The 27,788-nt window shown below is 41.2% G+C and overlaps 1 protein-coding gene across 2 annotated transcripts in view; it reads right to left on the minus strand.

Moving 5' to 3' along the window:
• LOC141767063 (sodium-coupled neutral amino acid transporter 3-like) overlaps window positions 1-27,788 on the minus strand; it is a 50,331-nt gene that overhangs the window by 9,298 nt on the left and 13,245 nt on the right. The window contains exons 2-11 of one of the 2 annotated variants that reach the window (XM_074634313.1): window positions 20,081-20,335; window positions 19,250-19,282; window positions 18,137-18,230; window positions 17,907-18,022; window positions 12,185-12,258; window positions 10,010-10,102; window positions 9,755-9,836; window positions 3,716-3,798; window positions 1,049-1,107; window positions 506-652 (exon numbers count right to left, since the gene is read on the minus strand). In XM_074634313.1, the coding sequence (XP_074490414.1) occupies window positions 506-652; window positions 1,049-1,107; window positions 3,716-3,798; window positions 9,755-9,836; window positions 10,010-10,102; window positions 12,185-12,258; window positions 17,907-18,022; window positions 18,137-18,230; window positions 19,250-19,282; window positions 20,081-20,217 (918 nt within the window). In that variant the 5' untranslated portion in view covers window positions 20,218-20,335. The remainder of the gene's footprint in view (window positions 1-505; window positions 653-1,048; window positions 1,108-3,715; window positions 3,799-9,754; window positions 9,837-10,009; window positions 10,103-12,184; window positions 12,259-17,906; window positions 18,023-18,136; window positions 18,231-19,249; window positions 19,283-20,080; window positions 20,336-27,788) is intronic. The other variant, XM_074634320.1, reaches the window with a different exon arrangement.

Consider the following 27,788-nt stretch of genomic DNA (forward strand, 5'->3'; position numbering starts at 1 on the left):
TTTAAAGAGAATATAGATACGTTTCACTTTCAGTTCAATTCTCCGTTGGAGAGGGCTGTCTGACGGCAAGATAGAGTGGTGAAAATATTCTAAATATATCGTACACTTAAACTGATATTGGGTGAGCCTTTCTTTTAAGTGGCTAAAGTATGTTTTGCTGCCGGCTCTGTCCACAGCAGTACATTGCTTTGCTCTCATGCTGTTACTCCTCTCTGTTTCTCCAAGATGGGGGTGTACCAACTACCGTCATCTACTGCAGGTAATACACTGACTATGGATAAATACCTCATACAACCCCACTTCAAAACACCAAAACTATCCCTTTAACAACTTGATAAAAGTGCAACTGAGTGCTTCAAACCAAGTGCGATTTCCATGCTTAGACTGTGAACTGTCACTGGCAACATGCTGAAGATGACATAAGTAGGTGGCTGTCAGTGGCCATGGCGGTGGAGGTGGATTTGCAGTTTCAGACTGAGTGACATGCACAAAAAAACAAACCTACTTGTGAGTTGAGGTTGGCCATTTTGGGAATACAGGCAGGATCGGGCTCCCCACCAGGATCCACGGCACTGACATTCAGCACACTGACAGTGGCATTGAACACAAAGTCCACAAATGGACACGGGGTATTGAACTTCTTGTAGATGACCTGTGCGGTGCAGAGGAGAGGCGTTAAGCAGAAACAAAAGGATGTTGGACACAGTTAGCATACAGACGGGCATAAAATATGGCACTGAGAGAGAGCCGGAGACAGAGAGAGGGAGAGCGATGCGTGGATTACAGCTCGCACAGCCAAAACTAGGTCAGAGAAAGACAGAGCACCAACACAGCCTGGAACCGCAGCATGCAAACATTAGTCTATGGCAATGAGTAGAGAGAGTACAGTAGGGAATACTAAAGAGATGGTGGGAAGGTGTAAAAAAAATGGTGTTGCAAACTGATCCCAGTGCATCTGAATATGCTGCCTTGATGTTTCTGCCAACAGACAAGAAACAAGAAGCAAGACATGTTTACATGTGGGTATACCAAGAGTCAGAGGACGTACCGAGATGAGGAAGAAAACCATGCAGCTCAGGGAGAAACCACTGGTGTATCCCAGGTATCCTAAAACACAAAGGCTTCATTAGCACGTCTCTTATGTGGAATTACATGCTTATTCTGAAATATGTTACACTAAGGCTAATATGTGGGAAACGCTGCTTAGCTCTTATAACTAATAACTAGTGGGGTAAATTTCCCTGTTGGGCTGTATCTTCTGTTGTGTGTTCTTCTAGCCGTGTGGTGAAGTAGACTGATTTAATGTGCTGGGAGTCGGAGCTCATTACTGCACCGACTGGCTCTGTTGTCCTTGATGTCTCGGCAGGAGACAGACTTCTTACAAGAGGTCAGCCAATACGCCCCCTTTTCTCACTTCCAAACTGGCTCTCCCTGCTTTCTTTTTTTCTCTTCCTTCCATCTGTTTTGTTTCATGTACTTGCTCATCTGAAGCACTGCGATTGCAGACAGACAGCGTGACACTCGACCAACCTTGCGAAAACACATTGGATTTGTGTGTGGTGTCACAAGAGTAACAAAGACGTATTATTTTAAAGCGAGTGAACCCTTGGTAGTCTAGCAGTGTGTTGGCAATTATCAGGCATGGCTACACGATGAATTCAGGTGTGACTTAAAGAAGCAGCAGGGGCATAAGCCATGTACCAAGGGACATCTCAGGAGGACAACAGTGGGAATGGTCACGGAAAGAGAGGAGGGGAGGAGAAAGACTGTCAGGAAAAAATGAGAATAAAACAAAGGCAGGGTTCAGCTCTAAAATGGAAATTAACACGCCCTAATATAAAAAACGAAAACATCCATGTATGGGTCTCAAACCTTTATAGTATTTATAGGCTGTCAAAGTTAACGCGTGGATAATGATTTAACGCAAATTTGTTATAACGCCACTTATTTCTTTAATGCATTAATGCAACTTGTGATTTTTAGGTTCTAGCAGTTTTAAAGCCAGAGTGAAGATACTGGTATCATATGAAACTAGAAAACAGAAGGAATACATTGGTACCAACCAGCTGCGAAGGAGTCTAAATAACGCTCCAAACCTACATTCAATTTTGGAGAGGAAAAACTGTCATTGCCATTTTCAAAAGGGGTCCCTTGACCTCTGACCTCAAGGTATGTGAATGAAAATGGGTTCTATGGGTACCCACGAGTCTCCCCTTTACAGACTTTATGATAATCACATGCAGTTTTGTGGTAAGTCACAGTCAAGTCAGCACACTGACAGCTGTTGTTATCTGTTGGGCTGCAGTTTGCCATGTTATGATTTGAGCATATTTTTTTATGCTAAATGCAGTACCTGCAGTTTCTGGACAATATTTGACATTGATTTGTGTTGTTAATTGATTTCCAGTAACAAATATATACATACATTTGCATAAAGCAGCATATTTGCCCACTCCCATGTTGATAAATACTTGACAAATTTCCCTTTAAGGTACATTTTGAACAGATAAAAAATGTGTGATAAATTTGTGATTAATCGCAATTAAATATTTTAATCGATTGACAGCTCTAATTATTTTTTATTTAACTACTAGGTTTGGCATCAGTTCTAATGTAGAAGGTGACTAGGAGGTCATCAAGATGAAGGGTAGTTAGAGAAATTGTTATTCAAGCACAAGACCAAGGTTCAAGCCTTGATGCTGACAAACAACACGGATGAAGTGCCCTTGAGCAAGTCACTGCATAAAGTCCTATGAGCTCCTTTCTGCATCTAGGCCTGCAGGATGTTGGGAAAAAAAGTAAGTTGGCAAGCAAAAAAAAGTAAAGCGTTTCCCCACGGAGGTCAGTAATGTACCACATTTTATAAACAATATTCATGGCCTCATTCCTATAATTTCACACCTGAGGATGCTTCATAACTCTCTGTGCTTTGTTTACGTAGCGTAGGGGTGGATGTGTGTGCTTTTAGTGCATGTTTGTGTCCGTGAGCGTATACCGTATACCCAACTGGTTAGCTAACGGTTGCCGCTCTGCACTACGCTCATATGGCGTGTAGTGACTTTTAACAACAAAATACCAATATCCATAAGTCCATGAGGGGTGAAAGGAGAACGTGTGTTCTAAAAACAAACCAATGTGACTTTGGATCAGTTGATACAATTATTCACAGTTTGACATCGCACCATAGAATCATGCAGATATCAGTATATTGTTCGATCTTTGTTTCCATTCAGCAGATTAAATCCAAGCCAACACGTTATATACGGTTACCCGGCATGACACGGTCAAAAACTGTTTGTTCCCGTCCTAAACACACCTGATCCTCTTTACCTACAGTATATGAACTTTCACGTCAATGCTCCACCCCGTGGTCAATGCCAGAACTGCATGCATACATTCACTCTGTTATCCACAGATAAAAATAAAACAAACAAAAAACTAGCCTGCACCGCACAGCAGTAAAAATATGTTTAGTGTTGCTGGAATGATTTGTTTCATTTTGTGTCCTTTTGAAGGGCACAAACCCTGTTAACTCTCAAGGACTTGTATTGTGTCAATACACTCTGTGTTTATTTTTGGTGGCATTCGGGCCACGAAGAGAACAGCGAATCTCCCTCACACATGCACGTACAAACACACAGGTATCTAAGTGACGTCTGAAACAGTAAGGAGATGGGTATCCCACTGTCAGAAGGACGTGATATTACATACTCACCTAGTTGTTTCATGAGAGCCAGCGGTAATATTACTGAAATAGATACCATGATCACGAGGTAGTTCCCGTTCAGGAACCATTCACTGCAGAGAGGCAGAAAGACACAGATAATTAATCGTATTGATTTGGAATTACTCAGCTCAAACATTCCTCTCAATCTCAATCCTGGTAAGTGTTTGCACTGTGTCAGATATTGACTGAGAGGACACGGGGGAAAAGTGGGGGAACAGCTAGGAAATGAGGTGCACACAAATAAGGCTTACGTGATGGAAAAAGCAGCAGCTGATTGAGGATTATTTTATATCTCCACAACTATGCCAAGCAGTTTTATTCACAGCTGAACAACAGTGAACACGAATTAAACTGGTTGCCATGAAATCAAATATCTGGAATGGAAAACAATAAGCCTCTTTGGTCCTTGTACCAGCGGACACCAAGAACTGTGGCTGGAGCTGGGACACAGAGGTCATGTCCTCCGTGTTGTTTATGGGAATGTTTTTAGGAGAGGTTCATATAACACACACATTACGCATGGTAGATATTAGGCTAAATCTAGTATTTGTTTAGACTCAGTATTTTTAAATTTGACAGCAAAAATGATCCAAATAAAATTAAGAGTCTTTTGATGGCTAGTCAAAAATGTCTTAGAGGGGTGGGGTTGCGATGGGGCAAACCGGCACCGTGACCTCAGTATTTATAAAGTCCCAGATACAGCCCTGCTTAGTATCTGCAAGAATATGACTGACTGAATAACTGAATGGCTCAGTCAGCTGAATGGTACTATTGATGCATACTTTAATTGATTGCACAATCAATATATGAAAGCATGATTAATATCATCATGTGTTGAGTGCCTTAAACTTGCATTCTTTCTACCAGCCAGCAGGGGGTGACTCCTCTGGTTGCAAAAAGAAGTCTGATTGTATAGAAGTCTATAAAAAAATTACCCTACTTCTCACTTGATTTATTACCTCAGTAAACATTGTAAACATGAGTTTATGGTCTCAATCGTTAGTTTAAAGTCTTCTTCAATACAGCATGATGTTCATTTAGAATAGAATAGAGACTTTATTGTCATTGTCATTGAAAACAACGAAAAGCAGTTTAGCAACTCTTTGCAGTAAAAACAAACATTAAAAGCAACCATAAAAACATTCAATCACAAAGTACACAAATAAATAAGTGGATCATCATAAAGTGCAGGTGCCATGATTATTATTATATTATATTTAGTAAATGATGGTCCCATTTAAGGTCGAATAGACCATAAAGCAGGGGATGCTTTAGGGCGGGGCTATCTTGTGATTGACAGGTCGTTACCACGGCGTTGTCCGGTTTGAGAGTTGTCCATATTTTCGTCTTAAAACTTTAACCCTTTCACAGTGTGTTTTCAGTTCATGAAAGTTATTTATAACCTTTTTGGTCATCTAAAAATTATTCAGCGTTCGGTTGTACTTAGCTCCACCCTCTTGTGTCACTTCTGGTTGCAGAAAACGAAGATGGCGACGGCCAAAAACGAAGATGGCAACAAATGCCGAACTCGAGGCTTCAAAACGGCAGTCCACAAACCAATCAGTGACGTCACGGTGACTACGTCCACTTCATATACCCATTCTATGGTTGTAATACAGTATATTTCCAGGAAAATCAATTGAGAAATAGTTAATGGCTAAAACAACCAGAAAAGAAATGCCTGCTTTTGGCTAAACAAATTAAATACCTGACAAATCAAAGTACTTAATCACACTGATTTGCCAACATTAGCCAAATACAACCAAAGAAATGAAAAGGATAGCTACCGCATCATACAATAACAAAATCTCTGACGGTTGACAAATTATATCCTCTCATGGTATATATTGTCATGTTTCCCAACTCTTAACATAGAATTATTCACATAGGTTACATATGATGTCAAAACTTATGATGTACTCAGTTCATAACAGATGATCGATTTTTGTATTTTAATTTATTGTTAAAGGTACATTGTGTAGGATTTGGCTGCATCAGATTGCCACCAAGATCCGATCTCTTTCCAAGACTGTGGGAACGTGAACCGTTCGCCTCGCTCAGAGGCCATCCTTACCATAATAACACTAGCAACGGAAGTCAGACGACACCTGGCTGTACCACAATTTTGTACTTTGGTAGCGTGAAAAGCTCTCTCTAGAACCAGTGTTTGGTTTGTCCATTCCGGGCTACTGTAGAAACATGGCGGACTCAGTGTAGAGGACCCGCTCCCTATATGTAGATATGAAGGGCTCATTCTAAGCTAACAAAAACACAATAATTCGTAGTTTCAGGTGATTATACACTAATGAAAACATAGTTATGAATATTATATTCCATTTCTGCAAATAGATCCCCCAAAATGTTACACACTGTTCCTTTAATTTCTACTACTTAGCATGTATTATAGTGACATACGGTATCCACTGACTGACACAGAGTGAAGGGAACGCTAACATTAAAAGTGTAAACATTTGAGTATGACTAAACATTGTGCAAAGACAGTGTTAAACAGCATCGTGACTGAATGGAGGACATGGATATGACAGACATTTGGCAAAACATGTGACAAACAGACTCCACTGACACAACCTACCACATGTTGCCGTCTCATGCACAGCCTTATCTCGGAAACAAACCTCTGTGAGCTATTTTTAGATTGACACAGTGGGGGTGATTAATGTCTTGATTTCTACCAGGTGGGAGGCTCTGCAGAGATGATGTTGGCCACACACACACACACACACACACACACACATACATAAAGACGAAGAGGATCATCTATCCTGTTGTCATCCTGCCCTCCGGCCATCTGGACCAGGGTCACAATATCGCACCAACACTGATACACACATACACACAAACATACAGTGACAAAAGCTTGATAAGCAAATATACATGGAGCACTGTCCACACTGAAATACCAGTGGATCTCTGATAGGTTGACTGGTTGAACAAACACACAGACACAGGTGTTCATTGATTGTGCATGTGTGCAACACACATCCAGAGACACAGATAGACACACACCCGTGTGTATAGGGAGTGGACAAAACAGAAACCCTGTTCAATACAATGCAATACAACAGCCATGCAACAACAACCATCTTTGTAAAAGTAATAATTTTCAATTGTCAATTTTTGGTTGACACTGTGTCGGTACAAGAGCACCACAAACTATCAGAAACCACAGAGTTTAACTAAAACCTACAACTCCGTTAATATATTTAAGTATCTTCTTCTCAGTTTTTACCAATTTTCACAGAAAAACATGCAGATCAGTTTGAATGGATTTGACTTTCGATCAAACTGTATGTCCCTATGCATGTGGAAATTTGTATATTTACTGCTGCGAGAAGACACTGTACATCATCTACTTTCCAGAAACAGAAAGTAAAAGGAAAACATGGTGGAAAAAAATGCAAATCGGCTTCTGATTACACCCCACCAGAAAATTAACAAAACAAACAGACAAAATGTTTGCTCTGTATTTTGTTATTATTATTATTATTATTATTATTATTATTATTATTATTATTATATTTTCATTTGGATTTTTGTATTATTGTATTTCATCTAATTCTAGATTGCTTTTCAAAATAAAATAATTAAAAAAAGATAAACACTTTCTTCCCTTCTTCTCTCTTCACAACTTTTTTTTGTAAAAAAATATATATAATTTTCATCCTTTTTTGTCTTGTTTTGTTATATCTTTAAGGTTTTCGTTATCAATCTAGGCTGTTAGGCCTGCTGATATAAGAGTATGTTTTGTACTTATCATGATGCATCGGTTTGTTTTAGTATGAGTTTGGTGTTGTTTTGTCTTGTGTTTAATGTCTTGTTTGTTTGTTTTTAATGTGTTTCTTAATGATAATACAAAAAATAATAAAAAAAATTAAACACTGGATAACTTCCTGGAGATTAATTCATTTTTTTTAATAAAATCCCCAAATAATGATCCGTAGATGCAGACAACAAAAACGGAGCACTGTAAACTGTAATTCACTTATACATAACATATAATTATAAGCTCTATCATTACGGTATAATTATATTCTATTTCAAAGTAATATTTGTTGCAGAGCTATTGTATTCTCTTGCATCGTATTGTGAGGTGTCCCTGTTATTTTGTCCACCCCCTGTACAGTCTAACAATACAAACACACACCCACTGACGGGATGAAATGCCACTGGGACAATCTAGTCTGTCACTTCAGATAAACAGTGATTGTTGACCCGGGCCCACAGCACTGCTACACAGAGAGAGCAGAGCTGACACCAGAGAACAATGTGGACATGTTGTCACAGTGGATCACCTCTATAGTGACTGTATGTAGTGGGACACATCAATCTGAACATTTATGAACAAATGTGGTAGCAGAGGTAGTCTCCATTCTCCTCCATACAGGTTGAAACCAGTACGCACTTATATAATATACTCACATTTCTCCCCCTTCCCCCCTTAAATACTTCTCTCAAACCACCAAAGTAGGTGAAGAGAACGAGGGGCTCTAACTGGGGTAAGGGTTAAGGTGTAAGGGGGTAACATCACACTCAAAATCCCAGCCAAGGAAGTGAGTGTTGTTTGTCTCTGAGGCCACCTGCGCTGGCCAGTGATATCCCATGGTTTACGTTTGAGCCGTGGAGTCTTGCTGTGTTTTGATGTGAGCGTTTCTCGGTGGCCGTGCTGCTCTCCTCCTCCAGGGTCACTACTATCACAGCTGTTCTCAGACCAGCTGCTCAGCACATCCAGTGCAGCACCAGGCCCGCCAACTGGTACAGCCTGACACAACTGAAATCTCTGTACACGCAGGACGGCTGCACGAGGTCCCATAGAGAAGTGGCGGGATATCACACTACTTTTTTTTCTTTTTTTTCATGAGCAGGTTACTTTTGAACCTTTGGAAGGCATGGTAGTGTCTGCAAATGTCACAGAATCAGATGTATTTCATGCATTATTTCAAGTGTGTAGAATTACTTTTATTTCAATCAATGTTGCTCATGGCGTGGTGGAAATTGACTTCTTTATTAAAACAACATAAATTTGTTTGGCTGCGCTGTTACCAGATACATCAGTTGCTCCTATGTTGTATTTCGGACATAGACAGTAATATAAGAAGTGGACGTAGTCACCGTGACGTCACCCATTGATTTGTGGACTGCCGCTTTGAAGCCTTGAGTTCGGCATTTTGGCCGTTGACATCTTGTTTTTTTGCAACCAGAAGTGATGTAAGAGGGTGGAGCTAAGTACAACCGAACGCTGAATAAGATATTTTTAAGTGACCAAAAAGGTTATAATTAACTTGAAACCAACTGAACTGAAAACACACTGTGAAAGGGTTAAAGTTCTAAGACAAAAACATGGACAACTCCCAGACCAGACAACGCTGTGGTAGCGACCTGTCAATCACAAGGTAGCCACGCCCTAAAGCATCCCCTGCTTTATGGTCTATTTGACTCTAAATGGAACATAATTTACTAAATGAACATCATGCTGTATTGAAGAAGACTTGAAACTAGCGATTGAGACCATAAACTCATGTTTACAATGTTTACTGAGGTAATAAATCAAGTGAGAAGTAGGGTCATTTTCTCATAGACTTCTATACAGTCCGACTTCTTTTTGCAACCAGAGGAGTCGCCCCCTGCTGGCTATTAGAGAGAATGAAGTTTAAGGCACTTTAATCATTGGCTTCACTTCTCAGACCCGGAGGTTGTCGTCTGATTTCTGACAAAGTAGCTGCTCAAGGAGCGTATGCTGTAGTGTTAAACTACACTTGCTATTACCACCAGTGAACATGGGTGTCGCTAATCAACTTGGACTGAAATTTTAAGAATTACAACTTTAAACATGTTCTTTTATGTAAAGTTAAGTGAAAAAATCAACTTCTTATTCTTTTTTACCAGTAATTTTCTCACAAGAGCAAGAATAATTGGATTTTAACACATGACATATCAGTATGTGCTCCCTAGAATCTGTCACACTGCATTGTATGAATGAAAACCTGATGTCATGCATTGACCACTCACCCTGCAGGGTGATCCACCTTCAGAAAGGCCTGGATGACCAGAGGAAACTCATACTTGACTATGTACAGGTAACTGGACATGGCTGTGGAAAGGAGACACAAGCACACTAATGAGTTAGTGCTTAGCTCACACAGTATTAATCCCAAACCGCTAATCACAGAATACTATGAGCATTATCCCAGAAACGTCAGAGGAAATTTAAAAAACGTGTGCATGTGTAAACGTGAGGACAGATGGCATGGTGTGCGACCTCACCTCCAATGTTCTGCAGCGTGATCGCAATACCTGCCGCCATCTTCCCCGGTGTGCCAAAGGCCCTGTAGCCGAGCTGCTCATACGCACGAATACCTGAGCCACAAATACCAGATAGAAAGCATTGTGTTAAATCCATATTAACACGGCCTAGGACTTATCATATCTGACAGTAGAGGGTAATTTAGGGGCTTGGCTGATGTGCCGATGAATCCACAATGGTTGGCCTGATAAATGATGAAAATGAACAGTCTTACAGGTCATTAAATATACGTTATCAGTGGTTATAAGCTTCATAGATGTGGGTCAGTGGGGCCCTGCTACACCCAATATTAGGTTTAGTCATCTATTCACATGGTAGATCACAGAAAGAAGGAATAAAAGAACACAACAGTGACCTCTAGTAATTATGAGAGGAGCAAAAGCGCAAATGCAATGTTTTTCCCCAAACTTAACTAAGTGGTTTTGTTGCCTAATCCTCAAGAAGTTGTAGTTTTGTTGCCTAAACTTAAAGAAGCAATTTAGTTTGTGTTGAAAACGTAACGTTTCGTGTAGTTTTACGTGTTAGAACATACTGCTTTTAAGTTTTGCTTTCACTTTTACAACGTAGTAGGCGTAGTAGGGCTCTACTGACTCACATTTATGATGCTTATAGCGACCGCTAACGCCTATTTAATGGCTTGATAACAGATGAATCAGGTGCGGAGAGAGGTGAGAGAGCCTTTCCCTGTGGTGCACTGGGAACCACCTTTCTGTCAATGTGTGCAAAACCAAAAGTGGTCATTGATTTTAAGAAGAATGGGACCACCTACACTGACGATGTTTTCTGTTGAGGTTGTGGATGGTTTTTAATTCCTCGGCATACAGATTTTCAAAGACCTTTAATTGGTCTGAGAACAGCGACTGCATACTGAAAAAGGCTCTGGGAAAATCTACCTTTTCTTAGATGACTTAAGAAATGTGGCATGGCTACAAAAACTTTTGTCAGTTTCTATTACTGCACTATTGAAAGTGTTCTTACAGGAGGTTTAATAGTGTGGCTTGGTATCTGATATCTAATCTGAAGTGACTCAGCAGGCATCCAAAATAATAGGGAGCTATCAGCCATTATCAAAGACAATACAGGCTTATTGTCCCAGTTAAGGGATAACTGTGCTGTAAAGCAATAAGGTGCTAAAGAGCTGGCAACCAGTTGCTGCCCATGGTGGGGATAGTAAACAATACCCAGATGAGATGGCGGACAGTTATCCCATTAGTCATGACGTAATGTCACATCTACGGTTTTATATCTATGGTGTATACTTTGAATATGTCGATGGGAAAGCAGTGAGGGCACAAGGTTTTCATTGTATGGAAATACACTGGTGGCATCTTAAAGTGGCAGTAGGCAGTATATTTTTGGCATCATTGGGCAAAGATTCCATAATAACCTTTCAGCATATTGTAATTGAAGTGTTCTGAGAGATAACTAGACTTCTGCTCCTCCTCATGGCTCTGTTTTCATGCTTTAAAAAATCGAGCACATGACGGGAGACTTTGACCAATCACAGGTCATTTCAGAGAGAGAGCGTTCCTATTGGCTGTGCTCCGGTCTTGTGACCAGAACTTGGCGTTCCGTGAGACAAACTTTCTCATTTTACAGCTAAACAGTGCACTACAAGATGATTCTGAAAACATTTGAGGAGAGAAATAGGTAATAACGTAACATAATATTGATTAATATTTGATCTGCGCTGCCTAGTTTGACCGTTTGGTTGGAGTTCGCGAGTAATTGACAGCCGGCTCTCATAGACAGCAGGTGGACAGCAGACCTCAGATCAGCTCTGACTGCTTGTTTTCCTCCGGTCTGTGAAATCTTGCAGATGCAGTTAGGAGCAACGGAGGACACAGAGACAAATGATTTTTTTTCAGATTACCTGTCTCATGCACTACTGTCACGATGTAGCGACCGTTTTATAAAAATTGATTTTTTTAATCATATTTGCTACAATCTCGCCTACTTCAGCTTTAATGCATGTGAAAATAAATCCATTGAATCATATAAGATGCATATTCAATTCAATTGCAATTCAATTCATTTTTATATAGCATCAAATCATAACAGAAGTTATCTTAAGACACTTTTCATATAGAGCAGGTCTAGACCGTGCTCTATATGTTGTCAGGCGACATACATACCTACAATACCAGATGACTTTAGCAGTAAATGGATGGAATATGACGAGAGGACTGCCACCACCGTTAGAAGTGTCCTGAAACAGACACAAAACAGCAGACATGTACAGTATTATTGCCACTTCTTTTACCAGCTAAAACATCATTTTTTATCAAGTGTTCTCATTTTGCAAACAACTTTACATGTTACATTTTTACACTACACATTAGCCTGTGGGTTATTTATACAGCTGCAGTATAGACACACATTTTCTGAATGCCGGAACATAAATTGTGTTTGGAAGAACAGAGTCCCTGTGGCTTTGCTGCTTTACCCTGATTGTTACTCAAGCTGAGCCGAGGAGGCTGCAGCCCCGTCAGCCCCTCTGCCCTCTGACACTGTAAGTAAGCACACACACACCAGATGGACACTTTCAAAAGAAATGTTTCCAACGCAATGCTGAGATTGACGGAATGAGGAAAATCCTTTGTAAACATTAATCTTCTCGTCTTTGTTCATCAGCGGTGGAATAACCCACTTCAGTCATAACAACAGTCAATCCTTCCTTCAGTAACAGAGCTGTCTCCTCACGAGGGACTGGACTCTCCACTGACTCATAGTCACCGTTTTTACATGTTATTCCTCTTCATGCTTCAGTGATCAGCCACTACTATCTTTTCTATTTGAACATTCTGTTTGGTTCCTGGGATAATTGTAATCCACTCCAACATCAGTTTCTACTGTTGCTCTCATTACAAGGTCTAATTTTTCAAACATACCCAATGATCCGGAGTGGCCTGAGCCTGAGCTAAGAAACCTGGGGCCATATTCACAATAATGCTGAAAATACACTCGGATAGCTCATAACGTGGCCTTAAATCTTTCCTGAATGTGCACATGAAACCCCAAAAATAAATCAAATATAAAATCTGATACTGTCTGTCTATACTGTATGACTGCTCGTGTTACGGCAATATTTAACGTTTTAGAACTTTGCTTCTTTAATTAAAAGAAAAAAGAGTTTTGCAGAACAACATGTTTACATTTCTCAAAGTGAGGTATCAAAAAATTTACTGTTTTGGTATTTAAAAGGATCATATTGGCACTAGTATTGAAAAATGACTTGCAAATCTATTCAAGACGTTGAATGTTATTCATACGACAGTAGAATGACTAAATTATAGTGGGCAATGCGGCACCTTCCCGCAGTGTTGTGGTCAAGTTGATTTGTGCTTTAAAACATAACCGTCATGAAACTCAGAAAACAAATTAGAAAATAACCTTTTATTTCTCTGATTCACTGCTTTGTTCTCGCTAACGCCGCTCCCTCTCTTCATTCACACTTTAGATCACTCAACCACAGCTGCGCTCTCTCTCTCTCTCTCGCTGGTTGAGTCGGGAGGACTGGCAACTTTGAATGACAATGCATATATACATATACACCTTTGAATCTAGCTCTATTTTTCACCTCTCTACCATTATAGTGAGCTAGATAGCTTTTTCAAGTCACTCATGACGATATTCACGATTATCCCGATAATGGAAATTTACCACGATCAATTATTGTGTTTTTTATCGCAATCCAAGAGATAATACTATATTGTCCCATCCCTAGCTGCTATATGGTGTTTCATTTTCACGCAAGGTGCACAAGTCACATCTTTTACGAGGATTTAATATCTGTTTTTTAGGGAGATGTTTAAAGAGCATCACTTCTAAGACCTTTGTGAGAACCCCCAGCATGAGGAAGTTTTGTGAATGGGTCCCTGATCTACTGACTTTCCCTGACCCAGTCCACCTCATTCTTACTATTTCCTATTTTCTTCCTCTTTTATTGTTACTGTTGGCGACATTAACTCTCTCTCACAAACATACTCTCTCCATTCCTCTCTCCTTTTGGAAAAGCCAGGCAGCACGCCTTTCAACTCGACTTCAACTCTTGGCCAGTTAACAGGTTTTTTGTTGTTGTTTTGTTTTTCTTTTCAGACGATGTGAAAGAATGCTGGGCTGACTTGCGGTGGAGGATTTAGTCAGTCAAGTGGCAGTGGGAGGACAGATCTGCTGACAATCAGACAGACTGACACACTTGGGTCACTGTAGCTCTGCTCGCAGCTTTCCACCCCGCTGCATTCCTACCCGGGTCGAGGCCACTGACCCGCTGAAGCCTCTGCAGCCGCCAACAAAAATCTGTGATACGAAACATCGGACCATAAGGGAAAGTGAAACAAAGGACATACCAAAACAAGGATTGGATACAAATGAAGAGCATGAGTCACATTGTGGCTCTCACTGTAGTCCAAAAACCGTCCTTACTTCACATACAGTATGTCCTCACTGTAGTCTGAACATTACAAAGAAATGCAACTTCAAATAGGATTGGATACAGGATGGACTGATTGCCTTGTAAACATACCTATTGTTCAGCTAATCCATAATAACTAGTGCAGTGCCCATTCGGATGGGCCGAGTGCTTGGCCCTCAGAAGTGCTGCTTGCAGCGTTGTCGAGAACCCCGGTGTGGCTGCTTGTACCCGCCAAGTGTGAAGCTGATTGGATGAACGGTCCTTGAGATATGCGAAGGGCAGTCATACTGTACATACACAGACAGACAGACTTCCTTTATAGTTAAATGATGCTGCTACAGTGCCACCTATTGGCCAAATGGCACTAAATTTGCCATGGTCACTCAGACATCATATCTACAGGGGTCCACCAAATGTGGTCACAGAAGCACAAAGCATTCAGGACATATGACATTTTTTTGTAATATAAGCCCTTCCTATATCACAGCATTTGAGCTAACTTTGAGAACCAGCTATAGCAAAACTGTATGAAACATCAAAAATCCCCAAAATGTAACTTTTTCCAGCTTGGTCCAGAGATGTTCTGTACCAAATTTGGTAACAATTGCTCAAAATCTGAAGGAGTAGTAGCAAAAAATCTGATTTGGACAAAATTCTAAATGGCGGAAAATGGCATCAGTTTAGATGCAAATGGACATGGCTCATATAGATATATATAACTAGATTCATCTGGACCCACAAAATCCCCAAAATAAAAAGTTTGTCTTATGGTAAAAAAAAATTACAGGCCAAAACATAAAGTTAATTTTTATAGCGCCGCCACCTGGTAACATTGCACCACATTCGACACTGCGCTCCCTTTGGTGGCCAGCAATACACCCGCCAAGTGTGTAGTCGATCGGAAAGCGGTTCTGGAGATATGCGAAGGACTGACAGACAGAGATTCCTCGCTTTATAGTTAGATAGCTATAGTTATAAAGTTATCAATCAAAAGACATCAACGATTATGCGCAAATGTTGACAATGTTGATAATGTGGAGTGAATTGATGCATCTTGCATCACATCAGAGTGCAGGTTGAAGTGAATGAATGAAAGACTTCATAATCCTTCAAGGTTGAATGCACAGAAGATGTCAGGTGACCCCGTCAGCGGAGATAAATGAGACCAACCTATATATAACAAAAATACTCAGCAACAGGCCTATTTGGTTTTGCTGTTGCCATTTATGTTGCGTGTTTACCTCCCCGTGTTTGAGCAAACATTGTCGCCACATTTGTAGGTCTTCTGTCCCCTTTAGGAGCAGGACCTTAAGGTTCACAATGACACTGCTACGAAAAAAGATAAAATGTGTTTTGAGGCGATCACCAGCCTGGAGTCCAACGTGAAAAAAAACAACCAGAAAAAAGGCCAGCATTTCTTTGCCAAATATGTCACTGACCCTGCCTGTATTTGTCAGTATTGTTTGATACAAGATCGTGCAGATATGCACATAAAGATGTGGCCTTTCATCTCTAACAGGACGGATAAATGCACGCTCTCGGTTGTATTCGGTCATGTACAATTCGCACGCGATTATGTGTATTCATCAGAGTTAAAAAAATCTGTAAATGAACAAACAGTCTTTTGCCTACTAAGGATAGAGAGCATCTAGTTTTTCACCATGGCTACAAATCCACTTAAAAACAAGCCAAGAGTTACACAAACATCCAAAACATTGCTTCACCTCTCTCACTGGGGCTCTGTATTGTAATTTGGATTCAGGGGTGTTTAGTTAAATAAACCTTCAGTGCCTGAATTTTCAAAGAAATCTAATACTGGGGGGCTTACAGCAGCTTCCTTTAATCTTTCACAGAAAACTACTTTGCTCAGCCAGTTTCTGCAGCAGACACTTTACAATCTAGCGCCATCAGGAAGAGGCGTCAAAACAGCACGAGGAAGACGAGAAGGAGAAAGTGTTGATGTTGTCAGTGCTATCAGGTGAGATTTCCCTCTGGAAACACCAGCCTGTGACTATTTTTGGAAACGTACAACAAAACAGATCAACCTTACAGCTGGAAACCTCTTGAAAAAAGGGGACATTTTAAATGACACTTTGGACCTAAATGAGAGTCCAATCAGTCCAATATTATACCACTACCAAGTTTGAATTATATGCAGCTTCATGTTTGAATGTTTGTGCAGAATCCAGCCTCCATAAATCAAAACTACTACTACTACTAACAGATCTGGCAGTGTGGCGAAAACGCAAGTCTTCCCATTTATTTTAAATGGAGATAGTGCGTTTGGGCTGAGGCTGCAGCGGCGTAAAAAGTAGAAGCAAAATGAATTGTTGGAGAAACGCAACTCGACGTCACGCTGCGCAGCCAATCGCGTAATCGGCGATCCAGAGCTGTAAACCCAGCCATGAGGGAACAAAAGACGTTAATGGTCGCAGTTATGGGCCTTTTCCACCAAATCCGGTGACGGAGGGCGTCTCAACGCTTTCCCCTCATTTCCTATTGAAAGCAATAGAAGCAATCGCCCGGTGCATGGTGGGAGTGTTTCGGCGAGTTGGAGAGGGTCTGCATTTGCATAAAATTGAAAAATCTGAACTTTATTCAAATGAGTTCGTCCAGCACGACCCGCCTGGCTCCCGAAACTTTAACTAAGCTATCAAACTAGACGATCTAGTTCTAAAATGAAAAGAGATTCAGCAGTGACATAACCTATTTTGTTGCTTAAAATTTTTAAAGTGACTCTCCCACGCGGCCGCACAACCCAACAACAAAACTGATGATGATGAAGCCGCCTCACTACATGACACGCAGGCAATGAAATGGTGATACCAGTGCAATTTCCTGAAAGCCAGCTAAGTACATGCCAGTACACAAGCTTTACAGGCTGGAGATATTCTGTATTTTTCTTATTGTCAACAAAACCCATAAAAAGACCAAAACAAGTGTGAGCACTCGCTGCAGCTCAAAGGTCAGAAGACGTCCTGTGAATATAAATAAGGTAGAAAAAGTATCTGTATGAAAATGTAGATGATCAACCTGAAAGCTGCAGTTGATTGTGACATAATTATCCTGGCAGACACTTCTGCTGCAGAGGCTTTTACATGTTAAACCCCCAAAATGTACAAAATCAACCGCAGAGAATTAGGTTATCTGCATCCGTGATTGAGCCTGTTTATAGCGCGAGTAAATGATTGCCAGTACGCTATTAATCCGAGCCTTTATTTATCAAACAAAGGCGCCCTGTGTCATCGGCTTCTGTGTCACAACCTGCTGCCTGGTTAATACAAGACAATTAGGGGCCATTTACTGTATGTGTGACGCAGACCTCCGCTGGAAAGCAGGAAGAAAATGAGTCAGACAACATCCGTGAGCCGCGAGTCATTCTTTCAATCTGTAATCACATTTAGTTACACATTTAGTGTATCAAATGCATTTAAAAATCTTACAGAAACAGGACGACCCCTGTGTTGGCCATGGCGTACGCCAGTCCTAGGATCCCACTTCCCATGATGGCATTGCCCAGGTTGAAGACAGACATCCCGAACGACGTTTTCCCCTCAAACTGTAACAAATGCAAGACAGAGGAGAGGAATAAACATGTTACGACATCTGATAGTACATGCACTACTGCATATGTATATGATACCATTGATAAATTGTCTGTGTTTGAACTCACATCTGTAAAGCGCATGGGTTTCTTCTCCTCCACGCCCGATAAGAACTCCTGGCTCTCTGGGAGGTTGGCCTCTGTATTCTCAGTTTTGTTGGGACTAAAGGAAAGAAATACTGTCAAAGAACATGAAGTAACACCACAATAAACAAAAACACCCGATACTCATCACTAAGGATGGCAATTGAATTAAGTTTTTATCGACTGGCATCAGATGAAACTACAAAACCTAAGGAATCTGTTGGTACCATACTACCATGTCGGGAAGGAGGTTAAATAACGCTCCAAACTTGCGCAAAATTATTGAGAGGAAAAACTGCCATGGCCATTTTCAAAAGGGTCTCTTGACCTCTGACCTCAAGATATGTGAATGAAAATGGGTTCTATGGGTACCCACGAGTCTCCCCTTTACAGACATGCCCACTTTATGATAATCACATGCAGTTTGCGGCAAAGTCATAGTCAAGTCAGCACACTGACACACTGACAGCTGTTGTTGCCTGTTGGGCTGCAGTTTGCCATGTTATGATTTGAGCATATCTTTAATGCTAAATGCAGTACCTGTGAGGGTTTCTGGACAATATTTGTCATTGTTTTGTGTTGTTAATTGATTTCCAATAATAAATATATACATACATCTGCATAAAGCAAGCATATAATTATTAAATACTTAACAAATCTCCCTTCACGGTATATTTTGAACAGATAAAAAATGTGCGATTAATCGATTCATTTGTTGTCCACAGTGTAGCATTGAGCGTTTTCTTTCTCCGCCATGGACCGGGTCCCTACATCCATGCTCCAGTCCCAAACAAACTGAAACATGACACAGCGTGCGTATGGCGTTACGTCATTGTGCATGCGCAACAGTTGGAAAGCATCGATAAGAGGAATCGATAGTCACAGAGGCATGCGAATCGAAGGAATAGGACAACTGGGAACTGGTTCGCAACGAGAACTGATTCTCGATTCCCATCCCTACTCATCACAAATTATGTAATTTCTTATTCATAGTACGGGCTCTGGTTTAGAATAAGTTGGTTTGCTGTGCTAATTTCTACAGAGCACACTGAATTTGAAACACATTCTCTGTTTCCTTATCATAACATACATACGTACCTAGCATTCTGGTCATTATTGGGTACAGTTTCCCTACAAGCAGTGTAGAGAGAGGCCGTCCATCACCCAACGAGAGCACAAAGTGGAAAAACAACACCCTCAGTCATTATATAATCAGGCAAATAAGGCAGTGAAGGGACCATCTATAAATTATCATCTGTTTCCCGGAAAGACACGTTTTAATTAAGCCGTCTATTACATAGGAAGAGGATGCAAGATAAATATTGCTAGACAACCAGGGACACAATAATGAGGCATTTAGCTCACTCCATTATCCAGCACAGATGATTGTTCAATGAGTGAGCAGGCAGGAGGCGAATGTCTTGCTCAAAGGCACATCACCAGGCAGTTAATGGACACACGGTATTTGCTGTTACAGGGATTGTGCTATTTTCTATCGCTCCCTGATGTATTGGGAGCATTGAGGCCTTCCATTTAGGTAATATTTTTTTTTATAATCCCTCTTGCTGATTTATTCCAGCTAAACACTGCACATCATATCTTGCCTCTATAAGTCCTTCTCGTGCTGAAGGAGTGAACGTGATGATTAGGAAGGAAACAGGCAAGCTACACATGACAACTATCCTATTTCACTTGATGTTCTTTTAACACACAGAGCGTAACGTGATGTGATGCATGAGAGAAGACATGTGAGACCTTCAGTAGGCGGCATGATAAGATGACAAGTAAAAGCACCCAGTGAATCTGGCAACAGCCCTATAATAGAGAAGGCTGATATTATTATTATTATTTAATTCCTGCAAACAATGATCTGTGGATTCAAAAGGTATTCCACATAGATCAACGTGTGTTAAGTAGGATTATACTCACTTTTCCACATCCTCTGCAGGTGGTGTTTTGGCCGATGCTGTGATCTCCTCCCCGGGCTCATGGCCTTTCCCATTAGGAATAGCGTTCGCCTCAGCAGGGGCGGTTTCCACAGCGTCGGCTGGTTTATCCTCACTCATATCTGCTCTGGTGCCTCCGTGTGTGTGTGTAATAATGAGTCTTTTGAAATGTGTCAATGTGTGAGGCTGTGTAAGTGTTTGGAAAATGCTCTGAGAGTTTCTATTTTCTTCCCGGGATCTGTGGGGGAAAAAAAGATATGGGCAATTAGTATAACATCCTGAAAATTCAAAATCACAAAATTTTGCTGAGCTGCAATGATTAATCAATTAGTTGTTAACTATTAAATTAATCGCCAACTATTTTGATTAATCCATCCATCCATCCATCTGCAACCGCTTATCCCGTTAGGGGTCGCGGGGGGGCTGGAGCCGATCCCAGCCGACATTGGGCGAAGGCAGGGTACACCCTGGACAGGTCGCCAGTCCATCGCAGGGCTGACACATAGAGACAGACAACCATTCACGCTCACATTCACACCTACGGGCAATTTTTTAAGAGTCCACAATTAACCTAACCTGCATGTCTTTGGACTGTGGGAGGAAACCGGAGTACCCGGAGAAAACCCACGCTGACACGGGGAGAACATGCAAACTCCACACAGAAGGGTCCCAAGCCAGATTCGAACCTGCAACCCTCTAGCTGTGAGGCGCCAGTGCTAACCACTGCACCACCGTGCAGCCCTTTATTTTGATTAATCAGTTTGAATAATTTTTTAAGAAAGAAAAGTTAAAATTCTCTGATTCTAGCTTCTTAAATGTGAATATTTATACAAAACAAGACATTTGAGGATGTCATCTTGGGCTTTAAGAAACACTGATCAACATTTTTCATAATTTTCTGACATTCTATAGACCAAACAATTAATCGATTAATCCAGAAAATAATCAACAGATTAATCGACAATGAAAATAATCGTTAGTTGCAACCCTAAAATTTAGAGATTTGTGGTTTTCACAGTAATGACACTATGATAGTATACACTGATCAGCCATAACATTATGACCACTGAGAGGTGAAGTGAATAACATTTATTATCTCGTTACAGTAGAAACATGTGACTTTGTGAAGAGGACCCGCTCCCTATGTAGATATGAAGGACTCATTCTAAGCTAACGAAAACACGATTCTTAGTTTCAGGTGATATACACTAATGAAAACATAGTTATGAATATCATATTCCATTTATGCTAATAGATCCCCCGAAATGTTACACACTGTTCTTTTAAATAAACAATTTAAACACTCATTGGATTATCTGAAGAAATGCATTGTCACAAAGCTAAAACAGAACTGTTTTTCTTGACATTTTGGAGATACATGGTTTTCACAGGACAGCAACAACACGTAACTGTTGCTTGAGACTGGAGATCACATTTGCTTTTCTATAGGAAGTCCAACTCAATCAGAAATTGACATAGAGTGCATTGGCACTAGCGATGCTTTCATTCCTAGTTTCCAACAATAAGAGACACGTGGGAAGATAAAGGAGGCCGCCCTGAGGGCATTCAACGGAGTCTGTATCTTCCTTAAGGCCCAACAGGGACGTGACTGAACTCCAAATCACTCTACGAATGCTGACGGAGAGGATGACAAAAGAGATGTCAAGATGGAACACAACATTCCTCGCAGACCTATTAAAGTAATTAAGGGACTGAATTACATATTGTGGCTTAATGAGACTGTTGACAAATGAAGATTCAGACCACATTGTCCCCATTTGCACCCGATTCGACTGTTATCAGGCCATTAAATAGGCGTTATCTGTTGCTAAAAGCACCATAGATGTGGGTTCCCCTTTTCTGCCCATGCACTGCTCACATGCACAGTCCTAACGTCTGTAGCTCCACGCATGGACTTCACGTGAACGGAGAGTGTTGCGATTCCAATCACCTTCTACACCAATCACAAGTCTCATCTGTGCACCAACTCAACCCGACATCAGTATTACAGCTTTTGGCCCGAACTAAAGAAGTCTTCACTCCCAGTCTTCACAGTTTTCCAGACTCTATTTCCCTTTGTTTATTCATATGGTCTATTATCCTGTGAGAATGTGAGTATCTATTATAGTAGTCTAGTTATTGTTCAGTTACGAAACTTAAAAGCAACACCTTCTAACATGTAAAACTGAATGAATCGTTACATTTTGAACACAAACAAAAAAGGCTTCTTTAGGTTTAGGCAACAAAATTACAACCTTTTTCAGGTTTAGGCAACAAAACACTTGGTTAAGTTCAGTGAAAAACATCACGGTTTGGCTTAAAATAACTGTCTCAAAAGTGAAAGCAAAACGTAACGCTTGTGAACACAAAGACAGATACATGTTGTTGGTTTCACATGGGAGGCGAAACCACCCCCGGCCTCCAACTCATGTGGGGAAGCACCTGACTCCCGTTACTGCTCCTGTCATAATTACTATGGTTGCTAGCGGTCACTGTCGTGTTCTTTTATACATACTTTTGGGAGGGTAGGCCCCTATTGACCCTCATCTATGGTGCTTATAGCCACCAATAATGCCTATTTAATAGCCTGACAACAGTCTAATCAGCTGCCATTTAGAACACAAAACTTTGGGGATTTATATTAAAATTCTGTGTCGTTGTTTTATTAAACCTTGATACTGTAAATTTGAATGGATGGAAATAACAAGCTCAGAGTGACAGTAAAACTAACAACCATTTTCACTTGTTGCAACCTAAAGCAAAAACACTAACGCCTGCTATGTTAGTCAAAATATAGAGTTGACAATAAATGGATGTTTTGGCAAATCCCATGAATAATTGACACGTCAGCTGACAGGTCTACACTCAGAGGAAACAGAGTTTTCTGTGACACACTGGGCTTTGCGTCAGACCTCTTATTTCCTGGCTATCCTGCTGTAGTGTCTTAGCTGACCAGCTGGTTTGTTGGGCCCCGAGAGGCCCCCCTGTGACACGTATCTCCTGGATGCAGTTGACCAAAGCCTTTTCCCTGGTTGGCCCTGACTGCTCTGCTGCATAAACAGCAGTGGAGGCTATAATGGAGAGCACGTTTGGGGCCATAGAGGAGGAATGCACACAAATGGTTGGACCCCCAGCATTGAGATGATAAAAGAAGAACCAGTTAGGACCAGCTACGAACCAGTTCTAGCCGTCTTTGTGCCTCCATTTTTCTGCTTGTCACTTTTCTCTTGGTTTCCTCTCGTATTGAGGAGGGTTCCACTTAACACCAACGCTCAGGGTTTTCTGTACTACCATTCCTGGCAACCACTCAGCTGGCCCTTGTTCCCCTCAGGCCTCTTCCGCTTCACAGCCTGGCCTTTTAAATGTAGCTTTTTGTAATATTATTTTAACACATCAAACGCAGTGTGAGGTGATGAATGAACCCTGGTCTCCGTCTCGCAGTCCTCTGAACCTGTCTTACCAACCACGTTGCTGCGAGCTCCGCTGCGTAGCCAGGCCTCTCGGTGTCTCTGGCTAAAGCCGGGCAACGTGGTTGGGCAGCAAAGCACAGTGCACAATGGCACATGTTGTGCGGTTTCCTGGGAACGGGTTTGGAGAACAGTGGTACTATTGTGCCAGGCATCATTATACTGCTGGGGCCCCCTTGGCTGTAGTTTGCTAGACCACTCGAGAGGCTGAAAAGGTATTTCACTGGGCTCTGGTTGAAAAGACGCCACCTTGGATTCAGCAAATGCCAGTATCCTGTATTCATGCACAGTTGTAGCGGTAGTTGCTGACGGCAGCAATGGCGGAGGCAGGGTCCCTCTCGTGGGACAAATCACTGCACAGAACCACGCTGCCACTCAGATAGTCTACAAATCACGAGGAGGTTTGGGGGAGCCCTTCACGGACAATACGCGATGGGCTGTCCGGCTACAAGGGTGCCTCTTCAATGGCCTCCAGCAGCGCAGCTTGAAACAGCAGACCTGATTGGACAAAGTTGTGGCTCCTGCAACCAATATATTCAATAACAAAAAAGGCAATACATGACATCCTTGGAAGTGGTTGAGTGAAAACACACTAAGTCAGTCAGAGCCTCTTATTTTTAGAAAGCTTGTTCTCTCCAGTTTTTCCAAGTTTGGAGCAAATGAAGGAGAAAAGGAGGAAGTTGAAACGCTGTGGGGAAATAGCTCCTTCTAAAGTAGGACAAAGTTTTGGCAGCAGAAACACAAACTCTAAAATCATGTATTATCATAAATATAGATATGTGTACTGAAATAATACAGATTCAGTTGAAGATGTGGATAAGGTATACGGTTCTTATGGGACAAATCCTGTATGGAAATATTTAACGTAGACATGGGGTGGGGGAAGAAATCGTTACAGCATAGTATCGCGATATTTTGCGTGGCAATATTGTATCGATACACAGACGTCAAGTATAGTATATAAACTATTAACCTCTTAACAATCTGACAGCCTGCTATTCTGTCTTTCAGAGGATGTAGCGGGTCTGTCTTGAAGCTAAAGGGAAGTTACTGGCATCATATGAAACTAGAAAATCTAAGGAATCGATTGGTACCAACCATGTCATGTTAGCTTGTACGGAATAACACTAAACAACGCTCCAAAATTTTGGTTAAGAAAAACTGGCATGGTCATTTTAAAGGGGTCCCTTGACCTCTGACCTCAAGATATGTGAATGAAATTTCTGAGATGAACAGAGAAAACTGTATCTTATTAGATAAAACAGATGTGGACAAAAAAAGGTAATAAATCGCAATACAGTGGAAACAGCTTAGAGTGATCACGGTTACAGTGACCAACCGCTTTTATGGATCAAAAAGCTTGGGATAGGATCATTCCTATACAAACGCTGTTTAAATAATTCGCTTATAGTAATCAAAGTAGTCCGCTTACAGTGTTCATTTTGGGTCTTTTCATATATGAAAACATATGGAAAAACATTTCAAAACTATGTTAGACTAACATTAGTTGAACTTTTGTTTTGTTTTTTACTTTACTTCTGTGATACTTTGCCTCGCGGGCCATCTGCTTTCCGACTGGATACCTGATGATGATGCCGCGTGCACATTGGTATCATGACGGGGAAAGTAAAAGTCATCTCTGAATGGAAAAAATGTATGCGCACGGGGAAAGCACCCTCGTCAAGTGGATTGATAACATCTGGTCTCGGAATGCCCCCACAATGAAACTTTTTCCGATCCACAGCTGATTCATTCATGCAGACCGGCGCCCGTTTCCCTCCACACCGCTGCCAGTTGAGAGAACGAGGAGCCTCGGTGAGGGAAAAGGCAGAAGAATTTTCAGCGAGCCAGTTGGCTAAATAGCAAAGCGGCCCATTTTATTACTTTCTATTCATGTAATTAATATACAAATGTTAGAACTTAGAAATGATGCACAACAACACAAATTTGGTTATAATAATCATCCGCATATAGTGATCAATTTGACCCTGGACAGACATGATCACTATAAGCCAGTGGTCTCAAACTCGCGGCCCGCAAGACGATATTTTGTGGCCCCCACCTTGATATGAAAGTTTAATGTTAGTGCGGCCCGCAAATTTTTTTTTTTTTATAAAGTTTTTTTTTTGGGGGGCATTTTTTCATTTTTATTGACAGGACAGTGGATAGAGTCTTGGAAAGGGGGGAGAGAGAGAGTGGATGCGGAAAGGGCCACAGGCCGGATTCGAACCCGGGCCGCCGCGGTCAGGACCAAGTCTTGTTACATGGGCGCCCGCTCTACCAACTGAGCTAACCAGGCGCCCTCGGCCCGCGAGTTTTATGTGAATGGCAGTTTGCCGTGGAAGGTCCAGTTATTAGCTCCAACTCTGCTCAGTTTCTGTTTGTAGTACAAGAAGAAGAGGAAACTCATAGAGACGCCGCCGCCAACTAGCGGTTTGGTGGTGTAATTGCAGAGCAACACAAACACAGCAGGCACAACTTTATTGCGGAGTGACACCAAGTGGAATGAATATATATCTTGTCACACAGCCCCAATCATGTCTTTTTCAAAGCCTGCAGTGAAGAGAAAGGTTGGTGACGAGCACAGACAATTTCAGGAAAAGTGGGAGACGCAATAGAGGCCATGTTCAGAAGAACCGTTCATGTTCTTCAATGTTCCATTCATGTTCAGGACAGTTCATGTTCAGAAGAACCCATTCAAGTTAAAGAACTGTTAATAATGACGTTTGAGAAGATTGTTTTTTTTTTAACAAAGCTTTTTTTGTGGAATACCTGATGCGGCCCAGCCTCACCCAGACTCTGCCTCCAGCGGCCCCCAGGTAAATTGAGTTTGAGACCACTGCTATAAGCAGTTTCCAGTGTATATCGCAATATATCTTATCGCAATACTATTGTTTAAAATCACAATAAGATTGTATCGTGACTTAGTATCGTGATAATATCATATTGTGGGGTCTCTTTCTCACCCCGTAGACCTACAAGTATTTGCAGTACATAGAATCTAAATATAATATATAAAATCTTACTACCGCTATCTGGTGTAATAGGATCCAATTTGTTGAGTGACACCACCAATTATTACAACTAAGAAAATGAAGGAAAATGAGAACGAGCACAAAGACAATTGAGTTGAGCCCTGCAGGCATGAACAGCAGTTACCATAGCACCATTGTGGTATGAAACAGAGGAAGAGTTGTGTGCTCATGAGGAAACGCTCAGTAAAACTGAAATGCTTTGTAGTCTGCAGACTGTATGTCATTCAGAAACACATGTGCAACTGTCTGTGTGAGAAATTACAATTTACCCTCATTTCAAAATGTCTCGTATCCAGAAGAAAAAACATTGTTAGGGGAGCAGACATGTCAAGAGCATCAATGTCACTGAACCACAAGACATTTTCAAGATGTCCACATCAATAAAGTGGGTTTATTTGGCGTGTTCATTTTCCTAATTGCGCCCTGCGACATTACAGATCATAGAGAGGCTGACAGGCTGATAATCAATCTGTCTGATTGTCTCTCTGTCACGGATTAAATAAATCACATGTCTCGGGAGCAGAAGCACAGTTTAACAAAGCTTCGTAACAAAATAAAACAATAGTTGTATGGGAGAACAGAAAATAAGAATAAACAACAGAAGGACCAGGCGGAAATAAAGATTAGCATTAGAAATCCCCACTGATACCCGAACTTCCGAAATCCTATGCAAGAGTTAATGCCACATTGTGATGCTCTTGGTGGGAGTAAATGAGTCTTTTCACAGCAACAGCAGAGGCTATGTTTATTTAAGCCCTCATCCAAAACATCACCTCGGTTTGCCAACACACAGCGAGTGCAATGCGCCTCAATTCGCAGGCTCTGACGTCAGCAACTCTGCTGAGAGACGTCATCCCACGAGGAGGAGGCAGCTCCACTGATTGTTATTCCTTCAGTGGTACCTGGACCAGATGACGCAGTGCATGCTGATTCATCCTCACTTATTGCTATGCATGTGTGCATTTGTACTTCATTCGGTGAATAATTAAATCTGTGTGTGTGTGTGTGTGTAGTTTATGCAATGAGTAATCTCAAAGTGTAATACTGCCTCCTCTGTCACTACTTGATGACATTCTCATAGTCCTCTGGCAGTATAAGCTTTCTTAATTGAGTCTCCACTGTAATTTTCAGAGACTCTTAATCTGCTACAGTGCATGTGGACACTCACTCATTGACCGTTTTTTCTCAC

This window comes from Sebastes fasciatus, chromosome 1, assembly GCF_043250625.1.
Source record: "Sebastes fasciatus isolate fSebFas1 chromosome 1, fSebFas1.pri, whole genome shotgun sequence".
Taxonomy (NCBI): domain Eukaryota; kingdom Metazoa; phylum Chordata; class Actinopteri; order Perciformes; family Sebastidae; genus Sebastes; species Sebastes fasciatus.